General features: G+C 41.0%; 2 protein-coding genes across 7 annotated transcripts in view; one reads left to right on the forward strand and one right to left on the reverse strand.

Annotated features, from left to right (window-relative positions):
* Positions 1 to 6,116, reverse strand: part of dock4 (dedicator of cytokinesis 4) — a 32,675-nt gene extending 26,559 nt beyond the window's left edge. Inside the window, exons 1-3 of the mRNA XM_042707409.1 lie at positions 4,837 to 6,116; positions 2,956 to 3,852; positions 4 to 43 (exon numbers count right to left, since the gene is read on the reverse strand). Of these exons, the coding sequence (XP_042563343.1) occupies positions 4 to 43; positions 2,956 to 3,651 (736 nt within the window). The 5' untranslated portion in view covers positions 3,652 to 3,852; positions 4,837 to 6,116. The remainder of the gene's footprint in view (positions 1 to 3; positions 44 to 2,955; positions 3,853 to 4,836) is intronic.
* A 1,176-nt stretch (positions 6,117 to 7,292) lies between these two features.
* The window catches only part of wnk1a (WNK lysine deficient protein kinase 1a), a 32,818-nt gene continuing 22,172 nt past the window's right edge, over positions 7,293 to 17,938 (forward strand). For 2 of the 6 annotated variants that reach the window (XM_031564180.2, XM_031564182.2), the window contains exons 1-2: positions 7,296 to 8,626; positions 9,614 to 10,688. In XM_031564180.2, the coding sequence (XP_031420040.1) occupies positions 9,948 to 10,688 (741 nt within the window). In that variant the 5' untranslated portion in view covers positions 7,296 to 8,626; positions 9,614 to 9,947. Of the gene's footprint in view, positions 8,627 to 9,613; positions 10,689 to 17,938 lie in introns of all 6 variants that reach the window. The other 4 variants (XM_031564179.2, XM_031564177.2, XM_031564178.2 and 1 more) reach the window with 4 other exon arrangements.

Raw genomic sequence — 17,938 nt, forward strand, 5'->3', positions numbered from 1 at the left:
TGCGCAGCTCTGCTTGCAGGGCTTGCATATTGGTTTGAAGATGCTGAACATGATAAGTGGTGAACATAAAAACACAGCAAGAATGAGATTTTGATTTTGATCCCTATATGTGCATGAAATCCAAACACAGCCTTTAAAAAAACGCAGATCATGGCCTAGTAAATTAATGTATTTGTTGTTACAGCTTCATCTGAAGGTGGGAACGAGCAGCCTTGACCATTTGACTGATATCTTGATTTCTTTTAAATATCAGGTCATTTTGGAGTAAATTGATGCCTTCTCTGTGTACACTGAAACCTGCTCATCAATGGATTTCCCAGCAAGACAATGATCCTAGTCATTGGCTCAGGTGATGGACCAGCAAGACAATGATCCTAGTCATTGGCTCAGGTGATGGACCAGGAATGTCATGGCCATATCAGTCCTCAGATTTAAATCCTACAGAAAGTCTTTAAGTGATATTAAAAAAACTAAAAAACAGTGACAGTGGCAGTGGCAGTGTGGAATAGCTTTTGCAGATGAGGAAATGTGACAATAGAGAGACAAACTGTGATGTATTTAAATCATGAGTTGCACTTTTGGATACTCTGTTGTGCCGTAGTCTTCTCAGCTTAACTAGATGCATGCTGGGATACCTGTATGGTGATTGACTTGAGTAAGGAGCGTGTTTGAAGCAAATGGCTGACAGTCTACTGTGTGATTATTTACAGAAATACACTACACAAACTAGAGACATTTATTGGAGATTTATTGGAGAACTTTCAGTTACTACTTACGTTTCATTAAGTCCGCATTTCATATACTTTCATTTAATAGTTCTCACAACACCAGAATACCTTGAAGGTTAAGGGGGTTGAACAATTTTCATTGTAACTTTATGTCATGATGAAACATACATAGTTGGACAGACAACATAATTAATCGTTTTGCAGAAATATTTTATTCACGGATAATAAAATCTAGCAAGCTAACGGAAGAGGTCCTTATCTACCACTATCACCCATTGACCCAGTAGTCTGACGACGAAACCACATGGTCTTACTCCATTTTTAAAAGTAAATGAATGTAACTTTTCTTGATTTATTTTGAGTTGAACCAATCGTTCCATTTGTTTTGTTTCTATAGGCTTGTGTTTGTCAATTTTACAACAAACATTTGGATACTATCGACTATCGAAGTGTTAATAATTTCTAATGTGCTGTAAAAACTGGGAGCAGATACTATATGGTAACCAAGCAGGAAGACGTTGAGCAATTATGTCAAAGAGAACAAAAACAAAAACAAAAACAAACAAAAACATCCGCAAAAACCTAAACATAGCCTACATACAATGTGCAAGGCTACGACTGTGTTTACAGTATCAACTATTAGACTACCAGGCTACCAATCACAGCTGTAACATAAATAATGGTAATAGTGACGAGAGAAATATCTGGGACTGGCGAAAGGTTCATTCTGAATGGCATGTGTATTGAACAGATGGAGCTGACTATGCTATGCTGACTCATAGCATTGGCACACACTATTGAGCCTACTGGAGTATACAAACAACTGAAGCTACACAATCCTCCTCATGCTCACCGCCTACAGTCCTCTGATAGAATGTGTCCTAATGCATGTGAAATCCTCATTATTCTGCTTTCTAAAATTGGTAGCTATGCTAATGTGCTAACACGTCTCACCAATTACAACAGATGCTGCACGTCTACATTTCCTCCTCCTGTCAGTAACGCATTGACACCATGAGTTCCAAATATTCCTAATTGTCACAGAAATAGCTGGCAACTGCCAAATCACTGTGAAGGTCCTATTTTTATGATGGTATGACAGCCATTTTGCTGAGGTGCAGACTTTGAGCTAATCACTGAAAATGAGAGGAATCATTGTATTAAACTGGAAAGAGTGGATTAGCCCACAGCAGTGCAGGGGCTCCAGGAGTCCTGCTGGGCCTCCCTGAGTGGGTAATTAACCAGACAGCTGGGTGAAGGGACTGGAGGAAATGTGAAAACAGTCATCTTCCATTAGAGAGGAATGACTGGCTGAAAATACACAACTGTAGGGTTAGGACACATGACTGCCTCCTGTTTTGTCATCACCATGAGCACCAGTGTTTGGTTTAAGGTATAGTCTTGTCATCAGACTGAGAGGACAACATGTTATTTACCAATTGGCTGGATTGCAAACCAAAAGCCTTAATTTGGTTGTCTAACCTAAAACCAAACATATAATCTTACCAAACTCAGTCTAACAGACATTGGTGCCATTTTGACTGCATTCTCTGCTGTGTGGTAATCATTGCTTTATTGCCTATGTTGTGTTACAAATATATTGCAGTTTCTGTGTGTTTTTGTACAAAGGTATTTTTGCAATGCCATGGCTAAATGAAAAGTCTAATAAACTAGCCTTTATTTCTTAACCACATTGTTAGTCTTATTTAATTCATAACTGTTCATTTTCTTGGTGTCTATACTGCATGTGGTGTAATAAAATAAACTAGTGAAATTCTGTTAAAATCTAAGTTTCCTTTGGGAACTATGTACCTACACAATCTCTGTGTGCACCATGGGAAAGAGAGTAAATAGATGCAGGTTGGCTCCCACTGTCCCAGGTTCCCAGTGCTTACTGCACTGTACATCTTCCCATGAGGCCATTTTACAATCTCACTCATTACACAGAACATATAAAGCATCCAGTGCTATTTCATAGCTCCACTTATGTTTGTCATCTTGTATTTCCTGAGATACTTCAATATGTAATTTACAAATGTGGTTTCATTTGTTGCCATTACACCACTATTTTGATCTGTATCTATTTTTAACATGCTTGCATGTGGCATGAGAGAATGAGAAAACCTGTCACCTCATAGCATCCTCAGCCAACATTCAAACATTGGTTAAGGATGCACTCACACAACACACTTTTGTAGAAACCCAAATGCCACTGTAATATGCCTACCTGAGTTTCATCTTGAAGAGCACGGTACTGCTCCTTCCACACAGAGATCTTGGCCACCTCATCCTTGCGCAAGGCACGCTCTTTTTTCAGCTCGGGGCTCCAGAATGTCTTGATGGAGTTCATGGAAGAGCTGAGTTTACTCTCCTTGATGTCCACCTCTCTCCGCAGGAGTTCGTTCTCCCGCAGCACCTCTTTTAGCTGCACCTGCAGCTCCATGATAGTGTTGTCACGCGCCTGCCGCAGGGAGTGGGGCACTGTGGAGGCCGCATGGAGCTCTGCGAAACCCATAGTATCACAGGGTGTCACTGCCATACCAGGAAGTGCAACCGCCATTTCTGGGGTGCTGCCCATGATAGCTCCGCGGACCCCGTAGGGCACCCGTCCACTGGAACGTGCCAGCGTGACCGTGCTCTTGGGCAGATCAGAGGTGGTGGCGATGGCTACCTCATTGTCACTCATGTACATGGGGCCAGAGGTGGCATAAGCCGCATTGAGGGACTGTATATTCTCCATGGAGAGAGTCTTTCCCCCACCCCCTGGGCCTCCACCGCTGCCACCCATACTATTGGTGCGCCGATGACCTATGCGAGGGGAGCGGGGCAGTCGAGGGGAGCGTCCGGAGCTCTGGTTGTTCTTTCCTGCACCATGGCTGGCCTTGGAGTCATTTTTGTTGACTGAGCGAGCACTACCATACATGTTGGCTAGCTATGAAAGGTTTCTGGGAAATATTACAAATACCATATGATTTGTCTGTGAAAATTTGGAAGGTGGTTCTTCACTTTAAACCACACCAAACATTTTTTAAAGGAACACTTCTTCTTTGAACATTAAATTAAATGTTTTATTGATGAAGTTAAAGTAAAATTCCTCCAGACCTCCTTGCATGGCATCTGTGATCTGAAACCAAGAAGGGCCAGTGTAAGCATAAGCTCAAAAGCTGATGTATCCTCTGAATGGCAATGCATACAATACAACAGCACAACAGGATAATAATGTAGGTTGACGTGTCATGTCATGTCTGTGTTAGGAAAAAAAATCTAAATAATATCCAAGCCTACCAATTAGATTTATATAACTGCCTAGGAGGAAAAGAGCTCAGGGTCAATAATCAATAGTCAATAAAGAAGCAGTAGATATAAGGGACATTTTCTAAACATAGGCTACACAAGGATGTAGAATAAGCTAACAGTAAGCTTTATCAAGCACTTACACTAAATAGGTGAAAGTCCAATTCAGTCAGAGCTGTTGACTCTGATCTTCACCCAAGGTTACCATACATTACATTTAGCCAACAAGCCCAGTCTGCAAGTATTCTTTAGCCTAATCTGTCAGCGACACAATAGGCTACCAAATTCTGTGAATTGCTGTCACATCTATTAAGGTTTGGTTTCATTTACGTGTTTCCTCTGAGGAATGGGTTGTACCCCTCAGTCCTCATATTATGCATAACGCTCTAAAATAATGGGAAACGGCCATCATCTTACACCCTGTCCATGTTTAACTGTCATTTGCATTTCTATGAAATAACGATGCTTTAACAAAAATCACAAAATAGAACGTGTAATGCTGACAATACCAATGAGAACCGTCAAAGCAATCATACAGATGTCTCCCTCTTCACCGTCCTCCTCCACCATCGCGCCCCACACCACACAACCATTACACTTCTCTTAAAATTATGGAAAATGTTCGACTATTTAAAAGCGTCCTCTGCCTTTTTTATCAACGAGCTAGCTATTTGTTACAAAGACACGACTGTGTAGTCTAGCCTATGTTCTGTACAAGATGAAATGTAAACGACAAGCCAAGACAGGGCACCATTTGAGTCTATCCAGCTAATGTAAAGGCTACATGATGAAAATCGTTAATAAATCAGACTACCTTCTATGTCCCATCAGGTCGAGGGATTGCGTTATAGCCGGAGTCAACAGTATTGCGATGGATTTAAAACCACGCATTCTTCGATTCCTTCACAAAAAAACCTTTTCATTTTTTATTTCTGTAGGCTCTGCCAGCATCTTCTCAGAGCCAGATGATTTCAGTGACGTAAACCTTACGCTGTGCGCTTATGACGTGCAAAAATGTCAAGCTTGTCTACTGTCGCCATTCCGAGATCATGTGGACAGCGAATAAATGGTTCCCACACATGAAGTAGCCTATGCTAATTGAATATTTGGCTACAGTTTTCACACAATCAAATGTTGACAGCCAATCACATGTTGCCGATCAAATTAGTCGTATGCCAAAACACCCGTGAGCTCAAAAAGAAAAAAAAACTGTCACTTTTCACAATGTAAGGGCAGTCAAATCTACATTTTGCATTTAAATGTGCAGAATCCTGGTTGATGCTACTGGCTATTTTACAGCAGGCCTACCCAAGAGATAATTTTATCCTCAGCACCTGAATATCCTGATGCGCCTCTGCGTCTCTTTCGCATCTTGTAGAGCTCGGAGTTGAACTGTAGATGGCGCCTCTGTGATAATCGTAACATCCTTTGTCTTTCCTGATGAGCTCACATCTCACAGGTTTAACACAGAAAATGGAAAACATATATTATCTAGCCGTCGAGAAGGCCTTAGTAACCAAAACTTTATTGTCTGCTTACAGAAAAGAACAGCTGTCTGTTGTGCACCTAAAAAAAAGCTGTAAACTAAATTATATGACTGAACTGGAGTTAAAAACATCAAAACTGGTGTGAATATTGACAAAAAATCCTCACAATCACGTGTGTTTTTTTTTTTTTTTACATTTTAAATGTTTGTAGGCAGTATGCATTCTGTCCCTTACATACACATGTTTGTGAGGTGTCATGCTGTACATTGTGATAAGTATTGTCAGATCACACAGATACTGTTGTTTAACTGCATCATGTGGTTCCTTTTCTGATAGTAATTTGCAGTTTTCTGGAACTTCTGGAGATGGAAAACAAAACATATTTGTATATGTTCCTATGAAATCTGCCCATGAGTACAAGGTGCCAGCTAGGGATACATTAACCATTAAGATCCTGTCGTTGCCTCCAAACATTGGAAAATCATGCCCATGGCCAGTACTAATGGACAATTATAACTCTGACCAACTCAAGTGATTGCCTCTCCAATTCTTAATAGCCCTCCAAAGACTGTTCAACATATCTGAATTTCCTGGTTGCCAGTGCCTGTGCTACTAAATTTAAGGTGAATTGAGTTGAATTTGTCACATTGGCAATCTTTTTTACCTCATTTTTTGGGGGGATGTACTGCAATAACAATTAAGAGAGAAAAAAAAACCTGTTTGTATGTAGAACATGAGTTGCTGTCTCTGATAAAGCTGGCTGCAATATAATATGCCACCATATAGGCTACCATAGTTGACAAAGCTAAAACTATTCTGTAGGCTATATGAAGATGACCATACTAATAATCCAGAATGAACTATAAACATCTGTGCATTATAACACAAGGAAAACACCTTTGTCTACTTTAGCCTGTGTACAGCAATGAGTTGCAGAGTTGAGATAACATATCTACCTAGCCTAACCTATCTATGGGCTAATCAGCATAGGACCAGCCACTATCAAAACTAAGCACCATTTGTGAGTTAACAAATCACACTTACTAGTCATAAACAGAATTTCCTCTACTGGTTTTAAATCTGAGTTCAAAAAGGCAACATTCTTCCTTGCTTTCATCTGACCAAAAGCACAACCAGGGTGATGTTTGGACTACAGTAAATAACCCAACAGCTCACACTAGCACACACAACAAACTAAGAAAAATACTCATGATTGGCCATGTAACACTACCTGTTGCACACAGAAATGTAAGGTTTGTTCATTGTTTATGAATGTATATGTATTACTCTTTGTCATTACACCACTAGCAAATACACACTATACAAATGTTAACCTATGTAACACGTTAATCTCCTAGTTGTTTGAAATAATTGAGACATATTACTCCCCCCACCAATTTTCAATGGTAAAATGAGTTATTACAAACAGCAATATATAACAAACAAGCGGGTCTATCGAAAAGTGTACGAGCCAAGTACACTGCATTAGGATGCACCTGTGAATTCTGCAATGGTGCTGACTGACATCATGACAACTGTGGGTGGAGTTAAGGTGTCAAAAATGGTGGAATAATAATAAAACTTAAAGGTCTAATGTGTAATTTGTTTGTGGCATCTAGTGGTGAGGTTGCTGAATTGCAAACAGCTGAATACCCTTCCCTTTACTGTGCGAGTACCTACGGTGGCCGCCAAATGCCATGACAACACAAAAAGCTTGATCCAGTGTTTTGGTTTGTCTGTTCTGGGCTACTGTTGAAATATGGAGGTTCAACATGGCGGATTCCGTGGAAAAGCATAGACATATATATGTCTATGGTGGAAAAGGACCTGCTCCCTATGTAGATACGAAGGGATGATTCTAAGCTAATGAAAACACAACGATTAATTCCTGGGCCACTCCTGGGCACCAAAAAACAGTAATAAAACTTAGGAACAATTATGATTGCTTCAGCGAGAGCAAGAATGTTAATTCCAGGGGCCGTTGCTACAGGCAGAGCACGCACTTTGCATTGGGCACCAAGTGCACTAAGGGACACCAAAAAAAAAAGGGGGGGAGACCAGGTACAGCTGTGACACTTTTTTGTGCTTTTCCACTGCAGGAACTTGGGTCATTTCCAGGGTGGCACAAACGTTTACAGGAACGGCCCGCCGAATTGGCCCTTTCTTTATTCTTTATTCTTTTATACTTTATATTTTACTCATTGATTGCAACTTCAATTTCTAGCATGTGATAACAATGATACATTTCTCCAGTGGCAGGACCAACACAGATTGTCTAGATAACTTTAGGATTATCTTAAGGTCCAGTTTTTATAGAATTGCAATATATAATTACTAATACTCGATTAAATGGCTTCATGACAGTTGTAATTAACAGTTACTTTATAAATGAATATACCAGCATCACTATGATTAATTAAAGCCTATATTTCCAGCAGTTTCAGGGCCGCACAGAAGTACCCCTTCCACTGCAGGAACTCCCGGGAGTGGCATCTTTAGGCAACCGCCCCTTCAAGGTAATTTTGGGGTCCGAAGTTCGTCCCTGGAACTGCTGGATGCACTTTTTACCATATATATATACATTTTTTTTATTTTTTTTTTTATCAGATCCCTAAATTTACTACCCAGTTTTGTGCTGATGTAAATCTCAGTATTCCGGAAGTGTGAAAGTAGGCCTATCCATAGATATAGAACAGCTCCGAGTCCTCTGATTTTAAACTCCAGCCCAGTATGTGGCAGTAATGGTACTACATAATTACTTTTCCAAACGCGATTTAAAAGACAAAGAAGAACTTCAACCAGCAAGAAGGAAAACGGATTGAGGTCAATGTGAAAAACATAACAAAGGACCGATGACTCGCCTCGCGAGCTGCCATGATGAGCGGAAGGAGGTGCATATTGTTTAAACAGTTGACATTCGAACAACTTCATTCACAATTTAGCCGGCTATGGTATTATCCACTGACCTAGTTAATTTGGCGTTGCGTTAGTTTAAACGTATTGCTTCTTCTTTTTGACAAACGGTTCCCTCGCTATTGGGATTTAACCAGGAATATTAACTACGTTTCAACTCACGCTGTTAATTCATGTCAGCATGAAGACTTGAAGCCACATACGGTAAGATAACATTAGCAGGCTAACACCACGTTAGCCAGGGCTTTAAGGAACGTTAATGTCTTGAAATATTTAAAACGGTATTTACTCAGTTAATTGTTTTTGTATTCAGTTTCAGTGAAATGTTTTGGGTATCTTTGTCTTTTCGTGCTATATTATTGTGTGATTCCTGAAACGTTCGCTGGCTAACATTAGCCGACTGATAGTTAACGGATGACGGAGCCTGCGAGGCCCAAGCTAACCAAGTAGCTCTAGCTAGCTTTAGCCGAATCGCAATCGCCACTTGGCTCCAAGTACCTCTGGCTGTGTTGCTTAGCTGCTGGTTAGCTACATTGTTAACCCCGCGACATGGAGTTGACGTTTCTTTTTCGATGTACATGGGCCATAACCTAAGATCTCTTAAAAAAACGTACGGTCTCGCTTGACAGCTACAATGTGTCTGGTGAAACACATACGTCTAGTATCAATCAAGCAACATTAATATACCGTCCGTTCATTAGACTACAAATATATGCAAGGATTATCGGTTGCCAAGTTGAAGGTAATATTGCAAAATATGGATTTGTTGAACCTTGATTTGGTAAAGCGCCCCTTCACTGGGGTTTAATCGTTAATTCGAAAACGAATCGCAAATTCGAAGCCGATTAACAGCGTTAACGTAAATTAATTAATTAACGTTAATTCGTTTGGGGACACGTTGTTTTTTCGATAGCAGGCACGTTAATATTTACCTAACGTTAGGCGATTTGTCAGCTGCAGCCAACTGCTTCCTGAGTTGTTGTTAGGGTTTTATTAAGTGAACTTTGTGCTGTATGCATTCTGTCCAGCTCTTTAAGTCGCCCATTCAATATCGAAGCTTTAACGTTATTGGTTATGTATTGTATACTTTGTAATAGCTCTAGATGTCAGTGAACTTATGCTGAACAGTATTTGAATTGTCTTTAAAAGGTTTGTTATTCTTGATACATTTCCCCCCATTTTTTGGAATAGGAAAGATCAAATATAGAAGCCAGATGTTGGATGAGGGACATTGCCAATGCCCTACATGATGGATGTGTCACATCTTCATTGTGGAAATCAAAGTATCCTGAATCCTTCCATCTTCAGAGGAACATTACCTATCTCCAGCAAAGTGTACTCCCAGAGCATTGACTTTATTTGATTAACAGGACTGCTGAAATCTGTGGGAAAAGCTCAAGGCAGACACTGATTTTAAACAAAGACTCTTTTTGCTCTTTTTTTGTGCAATATTTTTCTGTGGGGCTAGACCTCTATGGATGGAATATAACTTTTGACACATCTGCTCCCCCATGTGGGTGCAGAGATGTCCGACAACCTCAGTAAGATGGTTAAGTTCCTATCCCCCCAATCAAAAAATGCTAGCGGCTCTGGCTCGGACTCGCTGTTGGGCGAGGTCCGCCGGCGGCGCCACAACGTGGAGCGTGAGCTTCTTAAGGCTGAGCACCGCTTCTTCCGCCGTAGCGTCATCAGTGACTCCAACACCACTGCCTTGGAGCTGCCCAGCAAAGCTTGTGTCCTTGCTTCACCACCTGACTGCAAACGTGGCCTCCCTCCTGCCAACTCCATCGTTGCTGGAGCCCTCTCAGTGTCAGCTGGTCAATGCACAGTGGTGGCTGAGGAGCCGTTGGTGGAAGTTCATGAGGCAAGTGGGGAACCCAAGGGGGATGTTGTAGCACTGGAAGCAAGGCCCCTGTCTCTGATGGGCTGCGATGGAGAGAGGGAACCAGCCATCTCCCTGGACCCTCCCAGTGAGGCTTCTGAGCTTGAGTCTGGGAGCAGCATGGCAGGCCAAGGGGAAGATGAGCGTGAGGAGGAGGAGGATGAAGCTGGGAAAGAGACAGAGAAGACTCGCATCGAAGCTGAACAGAGAGAGTTGGAGAAGAAAGTGCAAGATGAAGAAGAGGTGGAGACCAAGGCTGTGGGCACATCTAACGATGGTCGCTTCTTGAAGTTTGACATTGAAATTGGACGTGGCTCATTCAAGACCGTCTACAAAGGCCTGGACACAGAGACAACTGTGGAAGTAGCCTGGTGCGAGTTACAGGTAAGAACATGTTTTGAGTGTCTCCTCAGCTTCTTGTTGCTGGGTTACTAATGGCCTATATTCAATTAATGTCCTACACTTGTGTGTGTAGTTCTTTCTGTTTGTTCAGTCACATTTTCATTGGTATGTTGTTGAATGGGTCCTTCATTAGACATGTTAGGTGGTTGTCTGTTTTCGAGTAATGTTGGTGTATTTAATCACCAGCGTTAAATAACGTGAAGTCACACTAGGAGAAAGATTACACATCACAAACACACAAAATCAATGGGTTTTTACCAATGTTGACAAACATCGATTGCTATAAAACTGTACCTCTGTCGTCTTGTTGCACTCCCATTTCACTGTTTTGTTTTGCATGCTGTCCTGATTTGTCATTCTCCCTGTAGCAACTGTGTTGTTGCAAATCAAATCTCATTCTATGCATATTATGGAACTGAGCTATAGCTGATTAATCTGGTAAATAGGTGAGTCCATAAGAAATCTATGAAGGATTTTGAATACTTTTTATTGTTTCCCAATACCATTATGACATTTTAGAAAAACGGTAATTGTAACATCTTGTAGCCTATGTAAAGATTTATCAGTCAAAATCAATACCGAAACCATTTATTTTTCTGTTCATAGTGGAGGTTTCATTCTGTTTCATGAGATCGTATTTATTGTAGTCAGCACCAGTAGGTCCATTACTGGCTGTAAATACTAAAACTAATACCGGTACTGTATGGCTGGGTAATATGGCACGTATGACCATAGTTACTAGGGAACGGCGTATAGTTTTGATAAAGTTACTATTACTATTGCTATTTTTTTAATCATTTTTTTTATCATTTTCTTGAATTCGTGTAGACAGAACAAAGTAAAAAATTTAATGTTTTGGTCATATCAACCAGTCCTAGTTCAATATAATGTCATCAGTTTAAAAGTAAACTGAGTAACCATCTTGGAATGTTGAAAGACCAGTTCACATTTATGTGACGAGGGCAAATGGAACAGTGCAGAAAATCATTTCATAGCTGCTGCAAAATACTGAGATAACTACTGGAGAATAAACAGGCATTTAAGTCTGCTTATTTTCCTTTCTTCCCTTCCCTCCCTACTTCTTTAAATTAATATTTTTGGATTCTTTGGAAACCTAGTTGTAAGCCACAATTAAGTGGATTAGCCAGTGGACTTGGACCATTGGACTTGGACAAAATTTGTTTCTCTGTTTTAGCTGTCTGTTTTAGCTGTTTCAGCACCCTCAAAATTGTAGGTCCATAAGTGATAAATAAACATAAACGTCCATAAACATAAACCACTGACTACAATTTTAAATGTGTGTTATCACAAGAAGGCTCTCAACTCAAGTTTGCAAACTAATGACATAGCCTAGCACAAATATGTTTGAAAGACATTTAGGTCCACTGACCGATCTGGTAGACAAACACAAATCCATAAACATAAAATGATTCACTTCCTCCAAAACATATGGCTTCAGACCCAGTTGTGCAGGGTAATAACCATGCACCCTGACTTCAAGCTGCAGTCCGTGACTGCAAAGGGTTATTGATATTTGAGCATCTAATCAAAATCACACCCACCTCATTGTGCTTCTGAAGCAACTTGATTGCCTGGAATTGTTTGTGGTTCGGTGCGAGTCACTATAATGTTGGCCATTTAAAAAATAAAATGTTTGTGCACACACTGAAGCTAGACAACCTTGAGTAATTCGCTGAATTTGACAAAAACTCTATTGGATTTGAATAGACTGCTAGTCTTATCAATGATATATTTAGCTGTCGTGACTGCCTCAGCCAGAATCCTCTAGAGAAACTGGGGGTGCCTCCTCATGACACAATAGTGCAAGAGCACATCAGAGTAGACGCTACCAACATGCACATGGGCAACATACTGTCTGACTGCGAGAAATGCTGTTATCAGACCATTTTTTTCATTATTAGGCTAAAGCTGATGCTGATTTTTTTGTTTGTAAGCCTCTTTTCTGTTTTATTCTTTGCCTGCATTTTCCTGGGATGGTCAAATGTGTGCTGTATTTAGGCTAGGCAATATTCTTGTTGTTTTTTCAGTCCATGGAAAATTGTTCTGGTCTCTCAGGTTGAACTCTCTGGAGTATCTTAATGCTCTGCCTCATTTACGTCCCGAGAAGGCATGTAGCCTCTCCAGTCCAGTCCCAGTTGAAGGCATGTAGCCTCTCCAGTCCAGTCCCAGTTGAAGGCGTGTAGCCTCTCCAGTCCAGTCCCAGTTGAAGGCGTGTAGCCTCTCCAGTCCAGTCCCAGTTGAAGGCGTGTAGCCTCTCCAGTCCAGTCCCAGTTGAAGGCGTGTAGCCTCTCCAGTCCAGTCCCAGTTGAAGGCGTGTAGCCTCTCCAGTCCAGTCCCAGTTGAAGGCGTGTAGCCTCTCCAGTCCAGTCCCAGTTGAAGGCGTGTAGCCTCTCCAGTCCAGTCCCAGTTGAAGGCGTGTAGCCTCTCCAGTCCAGTCCCAGTTGAAGGCGTGTAGCCTCTCCAGTCCAGTCCCAGTTGAAGGCGTGTAGCCTCTCCAGTCCAGTCCCAGTTGATGGTCTGATGGTCTGACCTGCTCACGTAGATGCATCAAGCAGTTCCAGGTTCAAATAGAAAAGGGAAATATTTGCAGGGGTTAAAAGGGGGAAAAACCTTGCCGAATAGTTGTGTGGAGCTCATAAGTAGGTCAGATTCCTAACTAAAGAATGTGTAATCTTCTGTGTGTGGTGGAGTGCGGCAGCCTGCTGAGGCTTGTTTTCTCCCCCTCCCCTCTCTCCCCTGTGTGGTTGCTGCTGCAGGCTGACACTGCATGGCATGTGACGAGGCAGGCCTGCCTTGCCACACATGCAGCCTCCGCAGGGGCCAGCCAGCAGCCAAATAACTGGGTCATGGTTCGTCAGTTGTCTTTTTGACAAAATCGTGGTCTCGTATTTTTGTTTGTTCATTTTTTCATGGTAAGATCTTTTTTCTTTTTATTTATTTGTTAGAGTTTGAGGTTGTATCTTTCTTTAAGCCTTGCTCTAGCTATTACCCTGATCAGCTGTGTAGAAACACTGTTAGATGGCCTTGAGAGACATTTTTCTTCTCATCTTCCATAGTATTCCCAAGTATTTTAATAGCACCCCTCCCCTCCTATATAGATATTATTTTGGATCTTGCATTGCTGATACATTCCAAAAGATATGTGGGTCACCACCAGCAGGAAAATGGAGTTCATTCCTCTAAGACTTGCTTCTTTTCTATCTTTGCTGTTTCCCCACACAAACAGTATTTAGACTGGGTTACAGATTGTGACTAAATTGTCACTTTTTTTCACCAGAGCAACTATTGACTTAGTCAACTTTTGAAAAAGCTGCATACAGTATAGACCTTTTGGTAGATAGTGCACCTCATATTTGCCTTCTGTGTCTCTCCCCTCTCAAATCAGCTGCTATGACAGTCTTTATGCTACCACATGAGTCAGTAGTAACTGAGTTTCCATTCAAGGGATTTTCTGGGATTTAAAGCCTATATTTTGGAAAAGCAAACCCATTGGTTTTCATTTCAGAAGTGGTGACATAAGGATACATCTTATTTTGATGCAAAACGAAAGATTGAAAAATTATGAAAGATCGACCTGAAGGTGTCGATGCCGTAAAACAAAACGAAAATATTACTGAGGCAAGGAGAAATTCTAGCTGACATTGTGGAGTCAAGTTGAGTATCCTCTGCATAACAGTGATGGGAGAAGCCATGGGAACGGATGATCTCTCTTAAGGAAGTGGTATAAATAGAAAATAGGAGGGGTCCAAGTACTGATCCTTGAGGTACACCTGTGGAGAGGCGGTGAGATTTTGACACTTGTCCCGGCCAAGACACACTGAAGGAATGTCCAGTGAGGTACGATTGAAACCAGCTGTGTGCTGTCCTTGACATTCCCAGATCAGACAGCATAGAGGGGAGGATGTCATGGTTCACTGGGTCAAAGGCACAAGTCTAGAATAATCAGAACTGATGACGGAGCAGAAGCTTTTGCTACTCTTAATGCTTCAGTCACAGTTAAAAGAGCCGTTTCGGTAGAATGGCCACTCTTAAAAACCAGACTGCTTAGGGTCTAGAAAATTATTCTGAGACAGGAAATCAGAATCTTGCTTGAAGTCAACTTTTTCAAGAATCTTTAACGAATAATGGAAGAAGGGAGACGGGTCTATAATTCTTCACATCAGATGCGCTAAGTGAACCAATCTGAAGCCTGCTTGGATGATGTAGGAATGTTTTCCAAACTGAGTGAAGCATTGAATACATGCATAATGGCAGATAAAACTGTAGGCAAGAGAGAGTAGAGAAAGGTGGTTGGAATGCTGTTCAGAGCACAGGTCGTTGGTCGACCTTTTGAAGCATAGAGACTTCTCATTTTTTCTCATTCTTTCAGCATTCATTCTTCCTCATTGAGAGGGGAGAATGATTTCAACAATGCTCCAATGTCCTTTAGTACTTTATGAATATTATCAGTGAGCCAAGGGCGACGGAGTGTTGAACTAGCAGGTGTTTTGGATAGAGGACACACATTATCCAGACCAGAGCCTAGTGTAGAGAAAAATGTCCGTAGTCTGTAGATTAGACGCAACCAAGGAGGATCTCATTGCTTGAGAGACTTCTGAGGTTACAACGAAACAAAACCGCAGGAGGAGGAATAGTAGGATGTTCAAGGCGACGCTCAGAAAATGTAATAAAGTTATGGTCAGATACATGTAAAGGCCTGACCATTAGCTTTTCTGTAGTGCAATTGCACGACAGTATGGGACCTAGATCCTTACCAGCCCGATGGCTGTGAACACATTTGAGATTAAACAAGTAGGGACAGCAACTCAACTGAATGAGAATTGTCCACATAAATATTCTTATCAACAAAGATTAGTAATGGGCAATTATCCCTGGGAAGTGCCAGCTCATACACAAAGCTGCCAAGTTGTCCAGGTGGATGATGAGTAACCACCAGGTATAACTTCAGATCAGTTGGCATGGTATTCAAAACGAGTCATAGCTGTGTGCAGGATATGCAGAAAATGGATAAAGTTGAAATTTAATAAAATAGAAATTCCTATCTCTACATTATTTTGCCTTATGAATTGTGACCAGTTTTATTGCATGATGTGAGGAGCACGTTGAATATAAAAGTTTAGTCTTTTTATTATAGTTAGTCTCATGATTGAGTGTATTAGTCATAGTAAGTCCACCTGCAACATAGTAGAGTCACATGCTGCTTCTGTCTTGTCAAACCACCTTATTATTTCATATGCTATGAAGCTCATACATTTTTATATTTGGCCTCCTACTTCCTGAAGACCCACTGCTCTCTGACCTCTTGGCTAGAGCTCTGACCATTGTTTGTGAGAAGACTGACACGACCCCTCAGCCTTTACAGAGCCAAAGGAGGGGTGCCTTGTATTGTGTTCACAGAGGCTTTGTCTGCTCCACATGTCCAATGGGGAGCCACCTGCACTCTCAAGGGGAAGTCTCCCATGGCTGATTCTAGATGCTTGACATGCCTTGCCAAAAGGAAGTGAGGCCTAAAGTAGGTCACTTGGTGAGAGTGCAGCCCATGTGTCCCAGTTCTGCAATGCCCCACGCCCCCCCCGACCCCACCCTGATATTGCATACTTCAAATCAACACATCATTCATTTGTGACATTCAGTAACTCATGAATCCCAGACTGCCATTCTACTCGGCACATACCAGAACACTGTTCTACTATGACATTTGAAATACAGGTTTCCTTTAACTGCTGAAAATAGTTTTTCCTGAGTGAGCTTAAGAATAAGAATCCTGATAAAAATGGAATTGGATCTGAGGCTAGTGTTTATAGGTATAGAAAGTAAAGTTCAAGTAAGTAATGCTATTTATATAGTGCGTTTCTTAGAAAGAAAAAAGAAAAATAGCAATAAATAGACCACACAATAATAAACAAAGATAAATCACACAAGAAGTGCCTCAAGCAAGGAGTGCTCCTCCTAAATGATTGTCTTTTGCTGGATCTGTCATGATGGACTGTGCCCCGGTCTCCACCTGTCACTTGTTACACATTTACATTTAGTTTGTTCTCAAACTGTATTATCCAAGGACACTGTTGTATTCTTTGTATGTATCCAAGGTATTGAACAACAACCTTAGTGTTGTTAGCACCTTGATGTACCGGGCGAGCTACAGGCACACATGAATGTGATGGTGTTATTGCATGGTTTTGTGATGTAGATTTAGCTACTTTAGGAATTTGGTTTCTGATTGTATAACAATCTTTGCAGGCTTGCAGTTTTAGTTTATGGTTTTATCTTCAGGGAACATGGTTTATATACAGGCACGCACGCACGCACGCAACGCACGTTAACGCACACGCACACACAGAGGAAAAGTATTGGAATTGTGGAGGAGTTTTGAGGTCAGGCTCATTTGAGCATGCATTCAATTGAATTGTGAACACTATGGGAATATGAACAGGAGCCCTGAACCACAGGAAATGGCTTAAATATCTGAACACTTGTGCCTATCAGTAGGGTTAGATCACCTGATGGAGATGAAGCCTGCTGGGTGGACCATCCACTGACTTCTATTGTAGACAAAGGGCAGTGAACCTCAGATGCTGAATTTTTTTTGCCAGTTTGATGTTGGTATCCCATGTAACCAGTTTGATGTTGGTATCCCATGTAACCAGTTTGATGTTGGTATCCCAGTCTCCTCTTTTGTGAATGAGATAATCTGAATAACCCATTCAAGACCAAAAACTAAGCAAATGGGTTCTAGTAGTGAAAGTGTGAAAAATCATATTTTGTTCTGCGAGATCCTTATCCAGAGTTGAATTTCATCTTTGATCAACTATTTTTGAATGAATCTGTCTCACCTAAAACAGCGGTTCTCAACTGGTCTGGCCCTGGGACCCACAATTTTCCATTAGTTGTGACAATCTTATAGAATTGAAACCATAAAATTAACAAAAAAACATAAACATAGGCCCTAGGCCTAATGTGACAACGCAAATAGTCCTCAAATACTTCGACAGTGTGGTAAGAAAAAAAGCCGTTATATTCATAAAATTAGCTCGTTATAGAAGCATTCATGTTTTCTTTCCTACACACAAAATAACATAGCTAATCAGTCACATGCTAACTGCAAATGACAAGAAAATGCCTTACCCAGCAATATAACCTAAATAACTTAAGTAAATGTTCTACTTTTCTAACAGATTTGTGATTTCTAACACGAAGATTCAACTAGTCTA

This window comes from Clupea harengus, chromosome 3 (genome assembly GCF_900700415.2).
Source record: "Clupea harengus chromosome 3, Ch_v2.0.2, whole genome shotgun sequence".
In the NCBI taxonomy this organism is placed as follows: Eukaryota; Metazoa; Chordata; class Actinopteri; order Clupeiformes; family Clupeidae; genus Clupea; species Clupea harengus.